Source organism: Caloenas nicobarica, chromosome 16 (assembly GCF_036013445.1).
Source record: "Caloenas nicobarica isolate bCalNic1 chromosome 16, bCalNic1.hap1, whole genome shotgun sequence".
Classification (NCBI taxonomy): domain Eukaryota; kingdom Metazoa; phylum Chordata; class Aves; order Columbiformes; family Columbidae; genus Caloenas; species Caloenas nicobarica.
The window spans coordinates 7,802,563-7,823,109 of record NC_088260.1 but is presented as its reverse complement, the minus strand read 5'-3'; the positions used below and the strand labels follow the sequence as shown (position 1 = coordinate 7,823,109).

The 20,547-nt window shown below is 43.5% G+C and overlaps 1 protein-coding gene across 8 annotated transcripts in view; it reads right to left on the bottom strand.

Annotated features, from left to right (window-relative positions):
• ARVCF (ARVCF delta catenin family member) overlaps positions 1-20,547 on the bottom strand; it is a 252,174-nt gene that overhangs the window by 9,671 nt on the left and 221,956 nt on the right. For all 8 annotated transcript variants that reach the window (XR_010607100.1, XM_065646688.1, XM_065646690.1 and 5 more), the window contains 6 exons: positions 9,656-9,783; positions 8,552-8,702; positions 7,004-7,196; positions 5,612-5,723; positions 4,923-5,013; positions 3,660-3,713 (listed from right to left, as the gene is read on the bottom strand). Coding sequence is in view for 7 of the 8 variants with exons in the window: in XM_065646688.1 (XP_065502760.1) it covers positions 3,660-3,713; positions 4,923-5,013; positions 5,612-5,723; positions 7,004-7,196; positions 8,552-8,702; positions 9,656-9,783 (729 nt within the window). In the remaining variant the exon portion in view is untranslated. The remainder of the gene's footprint in view (positions 1-3,659; positions 3,714-4,922; positions 5,014-5,611; positions 5,724-7,003; positions 7,197-8,551; positions 8,703-9,655; positions 9,784-20,547) is intronic.

Here is a 20,547-nt window from a genome sequence, read left to right as displayed (position 1 = left end):
GTAATGGATCACTTTGTATTTCTGCAGTGCCATCATCACGGGTGATCCATAAACACTTTTAAAATGAATGGCCAAGATACAAAGAAAACCCTTAACCTACCCCCAGAAAGCAACAGCTACTACATGAAGTATGGAAGCTCTGACACTACTTCTGACCTTGCTCCCTGGGGAAAGACTGTAATCGCAAAAATTAAACACAATAGAACTTTAATACTACTAAGAACTAAAAAAACCCCACACCTAGCCAGGACAGCGGCAACAGGAAGATCAAGCTTTTGCACAGTGGCAGTAATCTAACAACAAGGAACAGTCACAAACCTTGTTCTTCATATCTGAGTTCGAACATATTTTGCAGTTCCCACTGTCAGCCCGCAGTTGTGCGGTCTGCGCGCTAACGGTGCCGCACACACCAGCACTAACGGATTATGTGTTTCTAAAAACCACACACTGCGCTATGACTGTCAAGATAAGCAGCAGCAGAGATCAGAAGTTCATGATTTGACCTAATAAAATGAGAACTATCTTGAAGGAGGCTGCATCAGAGAAGAATACCTCAGTGCCCCAAGGACCACAGCTCTCTGAAGAAATTAGAAAGTACTGCTTTTCCCACGTTTCAGATTCATTCTAAAAATCAGAACTAACTCAGTTTCTGAGGACACCTATACAGATCTCACTGCTCCAAGGTATAAAAGTGCATTTCTCTGAGTCAACAGAATCCAACGTATAGACAAAAGTTGTATTGGTCAATAGAGGCCTGTCGATTCTTGGCTTGTTTATTCCTCTCTCTCAACTTTCTGCTTGTTTTCTGTATTGCTTCACTGACTATCTCACATTCACTCTGCAGCAACATTTTTATGTCATCGCAGATTACAGGACCAAATGCCTGCTGAGTGTCAGTCCGTTCGTGCCCTCACACAGCTCTCAACTTACAAAGATCAAACCTCCAGACCCATCTAAAAGGAGAAGGAGGAGAAGGGAAAAGTTACGCCTGAAGACGAGCATGCAGGACAGGGGCACCTGAACTATGTGTCTCTGGTCTGACCAGTTCTCAGCACCCAGATGCTTTTGTCTGACAGACTCCAGCTTAATTGAGGCACAGACAGAGTTTGAGAGAACTCACAGATTTGGCATCCAGCCTGGAGATCACAGGTCTGCTGCTCCCACAGACAGCACCGCGTCACAGCCACCCTCGGGCAGCACCGTGACAACAAGCGGTGATGATCTTCGGATTACTCGGTGCAGAGCCACTTGTCCGGAGCTGATGAGGTCTGACAGACCCGAGCTCTCTCTGCACTGGGCTGTCTAGTGCATCCCACACTAACACATAACACACGTTTTCTTCCATTTCCCAGGACGCCCACCCTCTACCCAGGCCCGTTGCTGCAGACAACAGGAATGTGACTGGATCGGTACTGCCAGCTGATAGAGAATGTATCTCTCTGCCTCCCTAGCCACACTGACAGGGAATTAATTTCTTTTAGAGAGAAGGACGACGCCCATAGCATTAGCAAACAAGCTGAGAGACCAACAGCAATTTTCTTTTTGCAATTTTGCAAAAGAGTCAACATGGTTTCACAGTAAAGGCCCAGGCAGCAAGACAGCTGAACCCTGACAAAGAGAGGCAATAGCTGAGCAGCAGACAGGTGGGGATGTTCTGGAAGCAGCAGCCTTGTACACCGCAGGGGAGCAGGACGAACATCCTGCGCTGGAAGGGCCCAGCTGAGCGGGTGATACCTCTAACATGCGTGAAATGGAAAACCACTGAGTTCTGCACTGTCACACTAATGTGTTTGAGGCAATTACAGTTCTATACCAAAGCAGTACAGCAGAAAGATAACTGCAACCTGGAAGCACATGAATTAAATGGACAACGCAAAGCTGGAGGCAGATGAGAATTCTCTAGAAGACAGTAAATATAAAGTAGAAAGATCTTAGGGCAAGTGAAGTTCGAAAAGAGAAAGGCAAGGGAAAAATGCACAACTGAAACCAGGGCACAGGACTTTCTGCAATAAAAAGAAATCAAAAGATAAGCTGGGATGTTGAAAAACTTTCTCTGGTATTTTATCATGCATTTTCTTTGCAAATGTAAATGACGTCAGTCTCTCCTAGAGGCTCAACATAGACTGGTTGGAGTATGTAGGGATACAACCAGACTGCTTACTGGAGATACAAACCCAGAGGACCGCACTTCGATATTCTGCTCCTTGCACCTGCAAGTTCACTCCAGAGTGGAAAAAGAACAAAACTCCAGAACACAACAGTCCACAACGAAGTTAAAATCAGAAAATACAGTCTAGAGGAGCTCCACATGTACATATGCCCATAAGACAAAAACCATATGGCATTTGGAATAGCCTGAAGGAAAGAGATGAAGTACTAAGTTGTTATTCCAGTTCCTTGGACTTAAGGATAGTAAACTGCATAAATTAATTTAGTTCCTTCTCAGTTGATCTCTGAAACAGCACAAAATTATACTCATACTGGTGTTAAAAAGCCCTCAAGAGCTGGGGTCAGGAAAACTTGATGGATTTCGTCTTCTAATAGTGATAAAAAGACTGGAGAACAGAACAGCCCAGAGGATCTGCCTGACATTGTACATATGCTGGTAATTTGCATCTCATTTTATACTCAGAGCTGTACCAGTAACTCCTAAAAGCATAAGGCAGCAATTAATATTGAGACTCTAACCTATAAGCACTGCCCGTACCGCAGCACCTGCTATCACGCACTATCCTGCCAGCAATCTTCTCTGAAGTTATTTGCTTTCATTGTTAGAACAAACGTTTCAGTGTTCCCTTATGCAAAATGCATATGGACAGTTGACTTATGGCAGGTGGCATCTCATTTTTCTAAGATACGAAAGGTAATACATACCTTTTATTTTAACTTCTGAATGTGCTTGGCTTTCAGCTTAGTTCTAACTTGCTATTTTTTTCAGCTACAATCACAGATAGCAGTATATCAAACTGTTTGATTCGGAGGCATTAATATAGGTATTTAAATAAAAATGTCAACTGGAAGCAGTAAAGCAAATTCCAAAGAGACCACACAGCACCTTGGTCTACCTCAGTAAAGAAAAAATCCCCTACAAATCTTAAACTACAGAGCTTATCAATCTCAAAGCTCTTCAATGACAGCAGGTGGCTGTTCTCAGTCTACAGGAAAAGCCAGGCTTGGCTAGATGCAGGTCAATGAAAAGTGGAGCCAGGAATATCATACATATTAACTTATTTTTGGTGTTACCTACAGAAAACAAAGGCAGAATGGATTTAAATGCAAGCATTACACTGAAGTAAATTTTCAAGTCTTTTTTTTTTTTTTCCTTCTGAATCCCCATATTTCCAGATTTGTAATAGGGAATGCAGCTGCCTCAAGAGCTAAAGACTAGACTGAAAGCTAGGTCTGTGTATCTCCAATATCTGCTTAAAGTACTGGAGAAATTGATGTGTACACTCTACATGTATTTATAAGAAGAAAAAAGATAGGGAAAGAAAAAAACCAAAGACGACGACCAATCTTTTGTAAGGTAATGTTCTGTTTTTAAATGTCAGCTTTATCCATCTGAAATAATATCTCCTAGAGAAATAGTTGAACTTTCCCGTGAGTGACAGCGTGCTCTATCAGAACAGACAGAGGGTTTGATCTATGACTGAATTTACCTGGGCCAAGTTCATCCATAGGTATCATGTCACGACTCCCAGCCTTCTCGTTATCTATAAAACAGGAACATATGAGCTAAGTTACATTCGCTTCTCTCAAAACCTGGCAGTTTTACATCAGTCATAGGACCAGAGAAGTCCAGAAAAAAACTGAATGCAGAGACTATTGTAAAGAATCTTCAAACTATTCAATCCTTATCCATTCAGAAAGGGAAGTTTGATTTGAGCTCTCCAGAAAGCACAGGTAATCCTTATATTTTCTGCTTTGGCACTACAGTGTAGAACTCCCTCCAAGTGATAACAGAAACCGCAATTCTGCTTTGGACTACCTACCGCTGTTAACAACCTTCTCCCTGGTCTTTCCAGAATAAAAGAGAAAAAATAAGTAAGGGTGCAGCCTCGCATGGCACACAATCCAAACCGGCAGCCTGCTGAGCCAACAGAAAGCTAACCCACAAAGAAAACAAGAAGTTTATTGTCACATCAGCAAACTGACCCAAGTCATCCTCTGTCTGCATAATCTACCGGAACTAATCAAAGACAGGGACGGTGCAAACAGGCAGGGCAGTGTGGGGCTGTCTTTTTTGCAGTAATCTGCAGTTAAACCAGGTAAAGTGCAACATGGCGAACTCTGTCACAGGAGACTAAAGATTTCTGAAAAGAAATTCTGACATCTGAGCGTTGGAAACTAGAACCAGATTCTGAGACAAAGCAATCACAATGACATTAAAGCTGGAGCTACACCAGTGTTGGTGAGGCTGTGTGAGGCCTCATGAAAAAGCACAGGCAGGTTTAGCTGAGTTCGGATAAACCCATCTCCAATGGAAAAAACTGCACAGTAGATGAAGAGGGACTGCCAAAACAGGCACGTTTATTCAGAAAGGAAAAGATTCCCATACTTAGTAGGGGAGAGGCCCAGCTCACTGCCTGGCTGAAGGCAAGATTAATAAATCTATAACATTGTCAAACGAGGCCGTTCTCCTCTTTCGAAGTTCCAACTCACGTCTATCCCAGATTCTCCCAGGAAGATTTAACTGATTACATTGCATACAAGCTGAGAAAACAACGTCAGTAGTGTACGTGCCACAAGGGAAGGAACTATACATATCCAGCTAATAGGACTGACCATTTTGGGACTGAGGGGTAAAAATCACCACAGAAATAATACATTTTTACCTCCTTATGCAATAACACAGATGTGGGCAAATCCAGAAAACAAGCAAGCAAAGCACAATAGAAAAAGTGCTAAAGAGCAGAACCGACCTTGACTTTTATCCACCAGAGGCAAAGTGCTGTCATCATAGCCAGACCTGCCAGTAGTAGCTTTGGAACCCTTTGGAGTTGCAGAAACAGACTATGAGACAAAAATCAAATAAATAATAAATTGTTACCCAGGGAAATTGAACAAGAAAAACAAACAAACCAACAGTATGGCAAGAGATTATAGAATGCTGATGAGCCCCCCCTTCTGTTGATAATATGGCACTGGAATATCTTTTATTTTCGTATAGATTTGTTGGTTGAATTGTTTTCCTGTTACCTAAATGGCAACATTGTTGGTCTGTGCAAGGAGCAAAACCTTTTCACAAGGGAAGATGAGGAGGCTGCATGGCAAAAACAGGCGGCTGCCCTATGCTGCTAGATGGAATGTTTCAAATGAGATACAGCTAAGACAAGACATGCTAATTCCTCCTCCTGTAAAGCACAGGCATTTGGCCTATATGAGGCAGTATTCTTCCAAAACCTAAAAAGCTGCATTTCACAGGCCACTGAAAAGCACCCCCAGCAAGTATTTGCATGATGCGGTGACTGAACAGAATACAAGACATTGCTCTGTCACCTGAAAGAACAGAACCAAAGCCCACAATCTATCATACTGTAATATTAGACCAAGTTAGGACATCTTCCACTCGGGCATTTCCATAACTAAATCTAAGACCCCGCATCTTTACCTGGAAGTGTGATTTGTTCCACCCATCCTTCTGCAGGGCATTTCGTAGTTCTTTATAGCTCCAGATCATCTGAAGAACGTGAGACGCTGCTTTTGTTTCTCTGGGAGACTGGCTGAGTTGCAAGATAAAATTAGAGCTCAAGTATCAAGCAATGTAAGACTATGTTCACCTCTTTGCACCAAAACAACATCCAGGAGATACCTAGTACTCCATATAGCTATTCTCTGAACCTATAAGCTATAGGATACGTGATATCATTCTGTGACTTCTTCATATCTACAGATATCTGCTGACAAAAAAAAAAAACCCACCACAAACACATCCAAAAGTTGTAAGCTGTACAGATTTCTGGGTTTTCACATGTATTTCTTGGCAAGCACTGAAGCCATGGTGACCCTTTTGCCTTACAGCTGTCATTAACAAAAAACAGATAGATTCCATCCCGCCTGGATTTGTTTGGAAAAACAAAACACCAACCAACCAACAAAACCAAACAACAACAAAAAACCAAAACCAAACCACCACCACAACAAACCCCAAAAAACCCAATTGCCCCCAAACCCCAAACCAAGTTCTGTGCCACTTTTCAAACCTTCTCCCCAACTTTATACATATTCCTCACAATTTAATTAAGTTGCTTCATGGTTTAGAATACCTTACAAAGCAATTTAGGTCAGCAGAAAAATAAGCTGTTTTTAAACAGAAAATAGAAATTTTATCGATTCCTTACTAAGTCAGTACACAAGCAAATAATACAGGGCTAGATTCTTAGTTGGCTCTTATATTTCATAACGACGCAACCCAATAAAGTCTTCAGCTACTCTCCGAAAAGTTTGCTGAAAACACACTTATAATGTCTACTTGGCCAAACTGTACAAAACAAACTTTTCTCTAAAGTAGTCAAAACACAGTTTTCAACAGAAGTGCGGAGTGAAAACTTGTCACTTCACATTACCACCACCAGCCCTTTGGCCATAACAATTACTGCACATCATTAACCATTTTACTTAAAAGAAACAGATTTCATCACTGGCATTCCAGGAATGGAACAATGCCACAGGGAAAGGCCTCCCACACTAAAAATAAAGATCACAACTTCACTGCAAATGGTGTCTGCTAAATATACACATGGTGTTAAGATGTATCTGACAAAGAGTGCATGTCTTAACATGACTGAAGTGACTAACTCAATTAAATTTTTTTTTTTTTAATCAAGCAAACCTGTTAAAGGTGCTGACTGTTTTTACTGTGTATATATTAATTATTCTGAAATTAAGGCCTCTGAAAAGTTAGGATGCTTGAATACTTTCACAAAGCAAAAGCTGCTGTTCGCAGTGAAATTGTGATGTTTGCAGTAAGTTCTTACGCATTTTGCTTTCAACTGGCACTTACCTTGACTTGCTGATAGCTACCAGCTTCTGAATGCCCTGTGTCTGGATCAGAGACCTTGCATTTTCTGAGCTGTCAGTAATGATTTCATGGATGGTATTCAACACTGCAACCACTGTATCCTCTTCCAGGTTCTTTGCAGATCTCTGCTGCCTGCTGGGCAAATTTCTTACCAGCTCACCCATGGCATAACTACCTAGGTAAGGGGAAGAGATACCATTAGTCAGCCCTAATAATAATTTCAGCTTCCCATCCTGAACGATAGAACTCAAGGGTGTTTGCCAGGTCAAAAAACTTTATAACGCACATGTTTTGAACCTCAAGACTGCAACTTAACAGTTTATTTATCATTCATTATTTCCAGATGATTGAGGGTTGATATCCAAGACAAACACCTTCATCACAAACGCTAAAAGGTATCGAGGGGAAAAAAAACACCCCACAAACAACAAACAATCTTTACTGAGACTTTTAAAGCCAGCATCTATCATACTTTGCAATGCCTGAGGCAAAAGGCATCCAGTAGCTGCTGCTAATGCCACGTATTCATGCTAATACACGCACAAGGCTTACTCAACTTAGCCTTGTAATAGGCCTTGTGGGGCAAGGTGTGCAGCCATGCATTCATTAACCTTCCCCCAGCTAAGGTAAGAGTGGTTCCTCCGGGGTGCAGTTAGCCTTCACAGTGTGTAGCACTGAAGAAAAAAAACCAAGGAGTCTGGAGTTTATCGCTTCCAGGTGTCTGTCTGTACCATTTGCTCAGCTACACCTCTGAACTATTAAAAAAAGAACCTGAAGGCAGAATCCCACCTCGCCATTTATTAGTATCAACTTGGATCATGGCCTAAATGTGTGACCAATATTTCCTAGCCTGACAAAGCTCTATTTTAAACAAATACATCAGTTAAATATAGAGGCACCCAGAGGAAAACAACTCGCAGCTGAATCTTTCAAGATTCCTTCTTATGGGCAAGTGAATGCTTATTTACCCCCCCGGACAGGAGCTAGGGAGCACTGCTGAAGAACTGCCACGGAGAGTAAGTTGCTTGGTGTCCAGCTTCTACAACTACCACACAATGGGATGAGAAGGGAAGGAGGAAGTGAGAAAGAAAGGACAACTTTAGAGCCCACTGTGCTTCCCCAGGTTGGCTCGGCATGCCAAGGGGAAGACTCCCATGCCAGTCTAAACAGCAGGTCTAAGGAGTAACATCTCTGTAACCACCAGGTGTGACTAGGAGCACAGTGCCATGTCAGCCAGAGCTGAGGAAGAGACAAGAAACCTCTTAACCCACCCAGTCCTCTGCAAATCTACAAACACTCTCCTCTCCTGCAAAAACCTAGAGCTGTTTTTACTCCTGAGTTCGAGATTTCCCTCAAACCACGGCTTGTTTGAATGGGCAGGAAATACATTCTGAGATGACAGCTACGAGAGTAATCTTAGCGCGGATGGAAGCTGCATACAAAATGAATCCTCAGCACAAGTGACAGAAAATGTGAGGTGTCTCAAGGGTATCCAAGATCTCAGCCTGGTTAGAAAAGTTGAGAAGATACCTATAAGATCTTTATTGCGACGATCCATGGAAAGATTTCTCAGGGCAATTGACACAGCCCTCACCACCTTGTCAGAGTCGGACTGGAGCAGCTCCACAAGCACTGGTAAGCCTCTCTCCTTCCGCACCGTTGCACGGATGTACGTGGACCACTGATCAGAACACACAAGGGAAAAGAAACAACAAAAAAGTATTGTGAGTTCATACACCCGCCCTTTCCTTGTCCCTGGCATTTCTTTCAGTGCTGTAATTCATTTTTTTTCCCCCTGCAAAGACTAGTTAGGCTTCATGTGTTGATGCATTTATAACTTAACCCGTCATTCAAGTTCATCAAGCACCAAGGAAGAAAGGATGCAGAAGTTCATCCTACAGCTTAGCAAGCTGCCAGGGAAAGAGGTCAGAAATAGAAGTAGCATCATCTGCCAGCATCTGTTCTGTACACACCTCAGCTTCAAAACGCATCCCCCTCTGGATTGGGAAAAAAAAGAGGTCATTTGGAGGGAACAGTACAGCATCCAAAGCATCTGTTATCTTCCCCCACCTCCAATTTCATGCTTTTATTCCGTTTCATGTTTGATTTTAAAATGAACTAGACAGCTGTAGAACACCACCCTGCAGATCCTCAGGCTGCAGATCAGTCCCACTTCGCCATGCAGTTCTAGAAGTGATCAGCACACCTTTGAGAGAACTGCTTGATTAGCCCTGCAGATGCTCCAGGGAACACATCAGAGCACATTTTAGAGTGCAGTTTCCTGAGCAATCTGACAATCTAACGAATTAGGTATTCAGGACACTTAATCATCTAACAACGGGCTTTTCTAAATGGACAAAGCAATGGTTAAGTGGTTTAAGTAGTAAAACCTGCTCATGGTTAAATTGTCATGAGCTCAGTGATGCTTCCACTACATAAACACCATCTGTCCTGAAGATGCAAAACATCTTAAGTGGGCAAATAAGATGAAAATAATTTCTTCGAAGTTCTCACCTCCTTTCTTTTTAAAGGAGATGTAAATGCACAAAGCAACAGTGCACTTAGAATGGGATGTGACTTTGTTTTTACTTACACAAAGGCAACTAAAGACAGTAAAGAGAAGACTGCACTTACCATCCAGTTGCCAGCACTGAGATTCTGCAAAGCCCCTGCTGCAGCTTCCAGAGTGTTGAAGTTCTGACTTTCGGTGAGGATGGAGAGGTACAGTCGGACCACATCTGGCTGGTACAGCAATTCAAAGCCTGCAGGTGGGGGAAGAGGAGAACAGAAGCAGAGAAGGCAATGTACGAATGAACACATAACATACCTTTATTTAATCACATATGAGAACAGCCAAGAGAAAGCTACGCGACAGAAAGGAGTGCTGCTGTCACATCTAGGATGCTTTCTCCACAGTTGCTGAAGACGCCGCACACAGGAACTTAGGCACATGATATTCACCTGGGCTGAAGGTCCCCTTTGCTTGTCTTCAGGTTGACAAGTCTTTCTGAATTCTGTGCTATGCTATGTACTGCCTAGCAGCCTGAGTATATGTGCGTTAATAACAAGGTGACAAGAGATAATTTTTGTCTGCAACAATTCTTTGCATCTCTAGACTGGGTTGCAAATTCACCTTGCACTCCTGTTTTCATTCAAATCTACCCCAGCACCTTTACAGACACAAACAACAGCGCCAAAGAGAACAAGTGACACAATCATTATCAGCCACCCCCTTCTCACACCTAGGTGACGAAAGATGCGAGACATCAAAGTGATTAGAATCCCCAGCTGGCAGGGGCAAGGAGAAATGCTGACTCCAGTTCCAGTATGAAGTAAAGAAATACACCAGCATCGTACCACCCTGGGAGACTGCGACAGACACGTATGGTAACTAAACATCCCCAGAGTGACAGTATCAGCTTTGCGGTTGAAGCGTGACAGGAATGAGAACTATTCCCAGCTCTGCCACGGATTTCCTTTTGTGACGCTGCGTAACTGACAGGAGCATCCGTGTCTTGACTTCCTTATCCACAGGATTAGGATTCATCCATCTACCTACATTAAAAAGGGGTCTTAGGCAAGACCTCCGTCATTCCAAGTTGTGGCACAGCACACTGCATTGATGAGGGAAGAGTCTGCAAGCACCCACTTAAAGGACTTGCTAAACAAACACAATCTCAAATATCACGATGCTGTTCAGATTATACGAACAAAAACCAATCCGCTGAAATGTTTTGGTGAGTGCAGGAAGGCATAAGCAACCTGTGGTCAACACTGACTCATCTGCAATCACTGCAGCTGGAACACATTTCTGGATCAGTGGCTTTTGGGGTGTTTTCAATAGTAATAAGTAAAGTTTGGCAGGCATTACCTAGGAAAGGAGTTCTGGAAAAACATGACATGAAAGAAAGCATAAAGGTGTAAATGAGCTTGGGCAAAGAGGAAACATGAAGCTTGTTCTGAGCAGATGATTTTTTTTATTATTATTTGTGCACATGAAAAGAATGTTTTTCACATAACAAGAAGCTGTCCTAGTAGAGTAGCATAGTAACTCAAAGCAAGTTTTCCCCCAGCAAGACAGGAAACCTACACACACAGATCATTCCCTCTCTTCAGTAATTTCTCTTCAAAATCATCTACTTCTCATATACATATTTTCCAGCATGTATCACAGATTACTGTATTTCAGACATCTCAGATCAAACCCAGAAGCAAGAAAACTGAACAATACTATCAAAGTAGATATCCTATCACTTTTTTTTCTTTTTAAAATTCTCTGTTGCTAAAGGCTTTCTGAAATCAAAGCCTTACATTTCAAATGTTTCTCCGCATTTTTCACAATAGTTATTGCTGTGGGACTATGTGAGTTAAGACAGCAGAACTCAGTACTTTTAAACCCTGTACAACACTGCCCATAGACACAGACCACGTTAACTTCCTGCACGTACAGGGCTTATTCATCTCACTGAAAGCAAGAAAACAGACTTCATTAGCCAAGGGTTTCTTTGCTCCATATAAAAAACTGATCTATGCATGAGGATCCACAAGCTCCCATGTACTGGCTCATCCTTTCCCTACTCAGCTCCTACGTGCATCCCAGCATACTTGCATTCTTCTCCAACAACTGGATAGTTGACCTGCTCCGTATCTCTAACCGGTTTTAATGCCACCACTTGCTTGCTACATGACCCCCTATGGATACGTGCAAGCCATGACAGATGGCGATCCTCTAAGGCATCCTGCCAATCCATACCACTTACTTTCCTCTTCTCCAATGTCCTCTCCTTGCACTGGGATCATTGCCCTCTGTATTGAACGCTGAGAAGAACTGTAGTTACTCAATACATGAAGCATGAACAGTTGTATAGCTTTTCTCCATTCCTCGAATAAGTTTGTGATTATCTGACTCCAATATGACCTTCATATCACCTTTTTCCTCTGCCACTTCACAAGGTGAATTGGCAATCTAAGAACTCCTCAAGAAAAAACACCACTGCCTGATAAGCGTGCAGTAGTTCTTTCCTGAACACTAATACTTCAAAAATCTCTTAGGACAGCACACGGGCATTTTTGCACTGTTATCTTTTAACGAAGCTTTGCTGAAATGTAAATCAGATCAGCAAAAGACATGAAGGCAGGTTCATTAACAGATAATATTCATACAGCACATTGACCGCCTCTGTATTTGAGCTCAGACTTGCCTGTGGTTGGATAGCGTGCAATTGTTCGGCCAGTCTTCTCCAATGGCTTTGCTTTAAAGTGCATAACTGGAAACAGCCCCACACCTTCACCCCTTTGTGTTATTTAAGCGTGGTCTGCAATGTGTCCTTTCTGTCGGTTCCTTTTTGGCTGGACTCTCCCTTCTCTGCAGCACCTCACCGCGTGTGAACACCAAGACGCAGCACCCCCTCCCCTGCGCCTGCCTCCTGGGGACAGAGCTGCATTCCAGTCACGCGCCTCCCACCCGCCTTCTGTCATTACTTCTCTTCATGCATGAAAGCCTCTCCTTTTTCCTACTTACTAATGTGAGAGCATCTCAAAAATGTCTCCACCTTCTCCCTTCAATAATGCACAGCATTTCCTCTACCAACTCTCAGCGCATCTCTGCTTTGGGCCATAAGCCCATAGCCAGTTTGGAGGATGATTCCCACCTCACTCCACACATCCCCACTTTCCAACTACATTTATGCCTCTGCCCCACTAGTGTCTGTTTTAAACAGAGTTTGCAAGTGCTACACACCACATATGAAACTCTGTCCTCCCCTGTCCCCCCTTCCCTGAATGGCTGCAAGATTCCAGCACTGCAGCACCTCCATGCCAGCCTGGCTATGCCAGAAAAAGGCAGGAGTTGCTGAAACAAAGTCATACGAATGCCTCTCATTGATGGCTGCTCATTAGAAGAGACGAGAACCTAATAGTGAGAAAGTTACTGCTGCACCAGAGGGTTTTTCCCTCATTGACAGCAAGCTGACACTTTTCATAAGCATTACAGTCCCTTAAAAAGAAACAAACAAGTTTTATATTTTCTCCATCTGCCTCCTGTCCTAATGAATCCAGCTCCGCTATTTATAGGATGCAATTTGTCTGAATTATAATAAAATTTCCTTCCAGTGTTGTGTGGAGGCCTGGCACATTTTTCCATGAAGCGCTTCAAGCACGTTCCTGGGAAGCACAGCTGGTCTCACCTCCATTAAGCACCTGCTTCTCTTCAAAACTGATTTCCTTAATTTCAAGATCATCTTAATTATTTTTTCAGGTAATGCTACTTTTGTGCAATATACGGCTAATTGCTTATATCCGTTTTTTTAAATGGAAATGAGAAAAGAGGGTCATTAGTGATAGGTAATACATCAAATGAGAAAAACATCCACTGTTTTTTTTCTTTAGAAAGCTGTTTTAATTATAGCCCAGATTCAGCACTGCCCTTAAAAAGATAATTTCTTCCGGAATAAATGAGGCTTTTCCATCAGTTACAGATTTGTGCTGAGTTGCAATCTACACTGTTTCCTCCTGGAAAAGCATGAGGACAAGTCACTTACTGCTTTTTTTCATTGCAGAAAGCAAAGTAAACAAGTTCACTATATTAGCTTTTGCCTTTTAGAGAAACAGAAAACGCCTTGGATGCTGCTGTCATTGTGAGTATCAGACATTTTACAGCATCTAAGCATTCCCCCAGCTAATGGCATGAATGTGCATGCAAAGAAAGATCTTCCATATTAGACACACCTTCACCCACATGCAGTGGTCTCATCTTTCTGAAAAAAGGAAGATCAGCTTCTTTGCAGTTGCTCAAAATTGGCAAATGGATCCATTCTGTGTGAAGTTCACGCTACCACGAGGTGCCAAGTGGATTATCCTTTATTTACCCATAGAACAGTGACAGCGCAGACAGCAGCTTCAATCCTGACCAGAAAACACCTGAGGAATTAACGGGGGGTGATTAGCCATCTCAATCCATTCAACCCTCAGTTTCTGTGCCGAGAATGATGCAGCAGTTCCTCAATTATCTCCTCCACAAACCTATTTGCTTTCATCTTGGCAATGCTGATCCTTGTGCCTATACTTAGCTACATTTTGGCAATAACATTACATAGTGCACCAGGTGCCTATCTCTGATACGCCAGCTTAATCCCAAATTCAGACAACTCTCTTTGGAGCAAGGCTGCCAATCTATTCCCCTTCATTACCCATCCCGTTCAGGATTTATCCTCCCCCTACAGGCATGGGAAATGATACCCATGTGGATACTGGTCAGATGACAGTTCTACTGCTGTAAACATGCTCCTTCATTTTCTACCCAAACAAACACTCTGCATTGCTGTTTAAAAGAGAGGCAAATTTCATACAAAGCTGGAAAGATGCTGGCAACACTGTGTGAAAAATTTAAAAAAACCTTAATCCTCAGGAAAAAAGAAAAAGATCTCTACAACAAACTCCGATAGCGATGCATTCCTGCAGTGTCCATAGGCACATTTACATTAGTGCTTCATTCAGACCTCTTTTGAAGTGAATTTCCTGCTTACTGGACTTTGGTTCCCAACACAGAAAAGTGGCAGCACCACCTTGACTCCTTTTGGGGTGAAACTAAACCAAGAGATGCGCTCCAGGACCACACCGAGGGTGTGCAGACCAGGAAGGGGAGCCCAAGGCTGATCTGCCCGTATCGAGCGGCTCCAGCGGCTACTCCGGCATCCGCTGCACCGGCCCGTTCCCAGCACGGGCTGTGACGCCTGCCGGTAGATGGAGCGAGAGGAGCCCAAACTGCAGCTTCTCCGCAAGGTCATCTACCAACAGACTTTATAGAATAAGAAAGCAGCTCCTTAAGCAGCTAAGAAACTATCAGCCAAAAGGAAAAAAAAAAAAAAAAGGCAAAGAATCATGTCAGCAAAAGAAATTAACAATTTGATTCTGCAAGAAAGAAAAGCTGCACAGACCTTGGACTCCTGCCCTCTGCCGACAACAGGCTGGGAACTTCATTACAGCCTGTGTAGTTCATTGTTTGCAAGTTAAACAGCTGTAAACCAGAGTTCAGAATTATTTGGTACAGAAATGTTTTCAGAACGTGTAAGCAGCAAATCAGTCCAGCAGTTCAACCCTTCCCCCTTCCAGGGACGCCGAACCCCGTGGTATGGTTTTAGAATAGACTACACGAAAAACCCAGAGCAGGCAGGGGGGAGGCAGCTGGTTACTTTTATAAAAACAGTAATCGGATCCTTAACGAAATCAACCCATCAGCTCCATTCCATTTGGATGCTGTGCTTCAGCACACGGTGCACAAAGCAGCCTGAATGCCAACATAAACTTGCAAGATTCTTCTAATTGAAAGGCTTAACAGTAGCGAGAACGCAGCCAGCTCCGCCAGAGCCAAATGCTTGGCATAACTGACAGAGAATGCAACTCAATGCAGATACTCATAGAACACTGTCATACAGAGGCACAGCAAACTTCGACAACAAACCAAGAAGAAATAATAGGTGGAAAGTTCTGAATAGTCCCTGTAGCTTTCACTTCAAGGTACAAGTCAGGGCAGGTGTTACGCTTACTGCAGAGATTCAATCAGGAATGCAGCATCCACCACCGAGCAGGAGCTCTGAAGACAGACAGAACAGCCTCTGAATACTATTGAAAAGAACCACCAGAATAATATGAGCCACACAAGACTCAAATCAGGCTCGAGAGAATGTTTAAGAGGAGTTTTTCTATTCAGAAAATGAGCACCATAGTGTGCGACCTTTCCAACTAACCTACTAAGTCACATGCAAGTTCTATAATTACATAAACTCTTCCCAGCTTAGCATGTACTCCCACAATGACAGAAGCAAAGGCATGTCAGTTAAAAAGGGACGCAAGCAACCCCCCAGCCCAAAGGATGTAACAGGAATGTTACCAGCACTACCAAGCATGGAGGTATGAAAAAAACAACAGAAGGAGCCAGGCTGACTGCAGGCACGACAGAAAGGCAGCAAGGAAAGCAAACGAGAGGGCAAGGCAGTGCAAGAGAAATAAGGATGCCTGGGAAAGCAAACTGTCTTTTGCTTTATTCTTATTCTTATTATTCTTTACATTTCCCAAGCTCCACAAGCTGTCATCAAAGTAACTTCTCTTACAGAGAGCGCTTTGTAAGAGGTTGGTTAAATTCCACTTCATATCCAAAGAATATGCAATTCAACAAAGAGATGGCTCAATTAAACACAACCCATTTTGACCTTGTGTGAGTTCCAGCACTTCTGCTTTCTGTGAGCAGACATTTTAAAGCTAATACAGTTTTCCCTTTGCAAAGGACCTGCAAGCAGCGCTTCTCCCAACAGCGTTTGACACGCTGCCCAATAACAAAGGCTTTTTTCAAGCATATGCAGCGAAGTCTCTTGGCAACTGGAGACGTTCCGCTAACAACCTTCTCTCCTCTGTTCGCTAATCAGCAGCAAAGGCTCTGGAGGACCAATACTTAATAAGGATCTGAAAGTTGCTGCAGATAACTAGAGCACTACCCAAGCTACTTGTTCAAAAGAGGAATGTGCTGTGCGCATCGGCCGGTTACTGCAGGGCAGGAATGACCTGGAGCCAGGCTGGTGCAGAGAGGGAGAGCTGCTCAAGGTCTCCTCTGAGAGCAGGAGCCACGCGGGTGAACTGCGGCACACACCAGCATTTGTAGGTCACCTTTGGCAGTGTTTTTTGTTTATTTTTGAGAAACACCATTGTTACAAGCAACAATGTTTTGGACCCACAGTTAACATTAAGCCCTTTGGCTGAATGATTAAAATGGATGCTTCATGTAAATGGTTTCCTTTACCCCAGTCCCAGAAGACTTGCATCTGACCTTGGAGACTTCAAGTACAGTACATGAAATGTTAACACTTGCTCTCTTGCCAGTTTCTCTGATTCAAAGTTATTTTTACTTACTTCACAGTTGATAACTGAACACGTTTTCTTTTAAAGGAAGCAGGACAACCATGGTATTCCAAAAGTAAGTCTGTTTTGAAACACAATTTGTATCTAAACCCCAAACATTAAATTACATTCTCTCCTTCTCTCATATACACAGAGAACACACACCGGAGTCTCTGCTTTGTGAGCTACATATCAAACGCGATCTGTTTGGAAGTACAGGTTCCCTTTTTGCCCAAACAAGCTTCCCATGGTGTTTGCAAGCCCCCAGAATGCACTCCAGGCCCTGCATCACCACAGCAAAAACTCAAGATGGGACTTGGTTCAAAATGCTGGCTCGCATATCCAAGTGAACAGGCAAGTAATCCTCACCAAAGGTCTGCTGGCCCTGCGGGGGTTTCACAGCGTGGCACTGCTTGCCCTGCAAGGGTCCTGTACTGCTGGCAGCCCAGGCACATCTGAGACTCTAAGCCAGGGGTGAACACTCTCTCGCCTGGAGAAATTCTGTGCGTCTTCCATAGTTTTGCATGTTGTCCATTACTCTTCTCTCAACCACTATGGTATTTTAAGACAAAAGACAGATCGGGCTTATCAGGCTGGTGATCTCCCTGAGAGCGGATCAATAAACCAGGAAAGCAGCAATGCAAAGGCTCCTAATGCCGCAATCTCGGCTGCTGCCTCCGGGGAAGCCTCTTCCTGAAGCTTTCAGGTCGGACACATGTCCCTAACAGCTGATACCAAAAGGACGGAGGCACAGGGACGATGGGCACTGCACTGGGGACTTCTTAAACAGACAGCAATTCGACCCACGCATGAAAGATCAATACCCAGCGTGTCACTGATCATGCTGCTTCCTTGGGAGGGAAAATCTGAATTTCCAGATGCTGTCTGCTACATAACAGGAATATCAGAACAACAGTGGACACGGTCAAATGTCCATGCTTATTTAGATCTCAGTGCTGCTGGTGCTACTATTGACTCTGGATGCTTCTGACACGTCTGCTCCTGTCTCCGCAAGAGTCCGGAGTTACACGACTGACTTGTTTTCTTTGTCCTCTCTGGAAGGACCCAGATGGCAGTGCCTGCTGACTGCTCACATGCCCTCAGGAGCATCTCCTCGTGCGTGGCACCGAACAGCTCGATTCTGTCACCCTTCCTTTTCAGTCGCACATCGCAATTGCAAAGACTGCAGAATCCACACTACAAATGAGAACATTGCCAAGCCTGTCTGGCTTCTGGCATTCGGGCCAGTTGCACCAGTACAAAACGTGGAAGCTCAGGGAGGTGTGAACTTACGGCCCTCAGAACTGCAAGCACAAGCCAAGAACTTGTGGGGATGCCACAATAATCTAAATCTGTAGCACAGCCAAAGATCATTCCTCATTTGTAACTCTGGAAAGACACGGTAATGAGGTGACTGTACAGAATGCCTCATCTGACACAAACAGGTGTGAAAATGGACCTTTCTTCTTAATGGGGAAACCTTTTAAATGGAGGAATCTCTAGGCTGGAACTTGCTTACTCTCTGACTTAGTAGGTCTTGAATTCACTGCTTTTTGGAGCATATTGCAAGCCTTTTTCATTTAGGTAAGCTTTCCCGGAAGAACAAAAGGAATAGAGAATGCTGGCAAAGCTAATGAGGACTGGGAATTTGAGGAAGATTATTACTTTTCACATTATATAAACAAATGCGGTTTTACAACTGTACATTCATGTACGCATGCCAGAACATGTGTGTTTTCAGGGACTTAAACTAGAAAAACCTTAAACTTAAAAAACCAAAACCAGGTAACAGCGTTTTCCTTACAAAACCCACACACAACTCAGCAGAGCAAGCTACTGCATTTCTGATCAGAGCTGCCATGTGAGGCGGCCAAACGCACCTGAGATCTGAGACAGACTCTTCTCACTGCTGTTAATAGTGCAGATGCCCAACCGTCAGAAGGTGTGAGCTTACTGTATAAAACGTGTTTATTCAAGAGAGAGATACTGAGTGATTGCCTGACAGAAAAACCCCATTAGAACAACCAAAAAAAAAAAAAAAAAAAATCACACCACAGCTATGCTGAGTAATAAAACACAATGTGTTGCTGTTAGTATCTTATCAACAAGTCCAAGAGTCTCATAACACAAAAATGTTTCAGAACTAGAGCCATCACTGAAAATCAACAGCACTGTTAAGGGACTCCTTCCTTCGACTTGTTGCTGCCCAGACCTGCCATTTTCTTTCCTCTCATCTTTTGTGTGTGTTTAACCAAGGATCGTGTGTTCCAAATTGCCCTCCTTTGGCCTCAAGCCCCTTTAAAACTCAACTTTGCAGTTCCAGATGCCAATCAGCTGCTCTGACTGCAGGAAGCTAACGAGCTTTTAGCTTCCCCCCAGCTCAGGAGCAGAAACCTGTCTGCAGAGAAAAGCTTACTGCAAAAGGAAGAATGCATCAGTCCTTGGCTCCAGATGCCTCCCAAGTAAATTTATTAAAAAGATTCTGACATGATTCAGAACTGTTTAGCTGTTGAACAGCTTTATAAACTGTCAGAAAACCCCAGCAAGTAGGGAAGCACAGAAAAGGGGAAGAACACTACAGAAGACAGCTGGAAGGCAAATCAGAAAAACCTACATGGTAATGCTTATTTAGCTGAAATAATGCAGCAAGTGGCCACTGCTTTGCCTGGCTGCAGCAGCCGCGCTCCCCCAGACCTCCATGGATGCTGTTTCTCTCCACCAAATCTGTGGAAAGTCAGGGTGTGGGGGGGCCCACAGCACCTTGTGGGATCAGCGCTTCTCTGCCTTTACACACTGGGGTGCTGCACGGACTCCTAACAGCAAGGCAAACCCAAACCCTCCATCGCCCAGGAATGTACAGAAATGGGATTGTTTGTCAGGCATGGGGCTGCGGGGGTTTTCACTGACTGCGCTTCAAAACACTGTCCTGCTGCTGGGGGACTTTCTGCTCTGGTTTGAAAGCCCACACACTCCTGACAGGCGTTTGGATATATCAGCAATGGGCACTGCTTAGAGCTGCGACAGACAGGGATCGACAGACAGTATTTCCACTTGGGCTGGCACCTGTCAGGCTCTCCCCTCCACAGCCTGTCTCATCTTCAATGCCAAGGGGAAAACAACTTCAAGAAAAACAAAAACAAAACCACACACACGCAAAATCTTTCAGAGCTCATGCACACTTGGAAGCCAGTTTGAAAGCTTCTGTCTGGGTCACTCATGCTTCACCAAGTCTACTTATACTTCCACTTCTCCTGATGATTTTTATGTTAAGTCTCATAAATGGTCATAAGCCATTACCCAGGTATTTGGTTATTCATTTCAATTCAGTTGCTTTTTAGAGGCCTGTCCGCTTAAGGCAGTGAAAGGCAGCAGAATTCCACAGCTTGAATTCCTTGAATATGAAGGAAGAATAAATTCTCCAGTGGATCTACCCTCATGGAAACATCAAACACTTCAAAAATCAAAATACTTCCCAGAAGGAAGGAAATATTTGGATATAAACAACTAACCGTTTTTGGGCAAAGGTTATTGGAATCCAAGCTAAGAAGTAGCTAGCAGGTCCGGTCTCAGCCCAGAGAAATGAAAGGTCAGTGATTCCTAATCACCAGGACTGACGACAGAAGCCTGTTTGGTTCCTG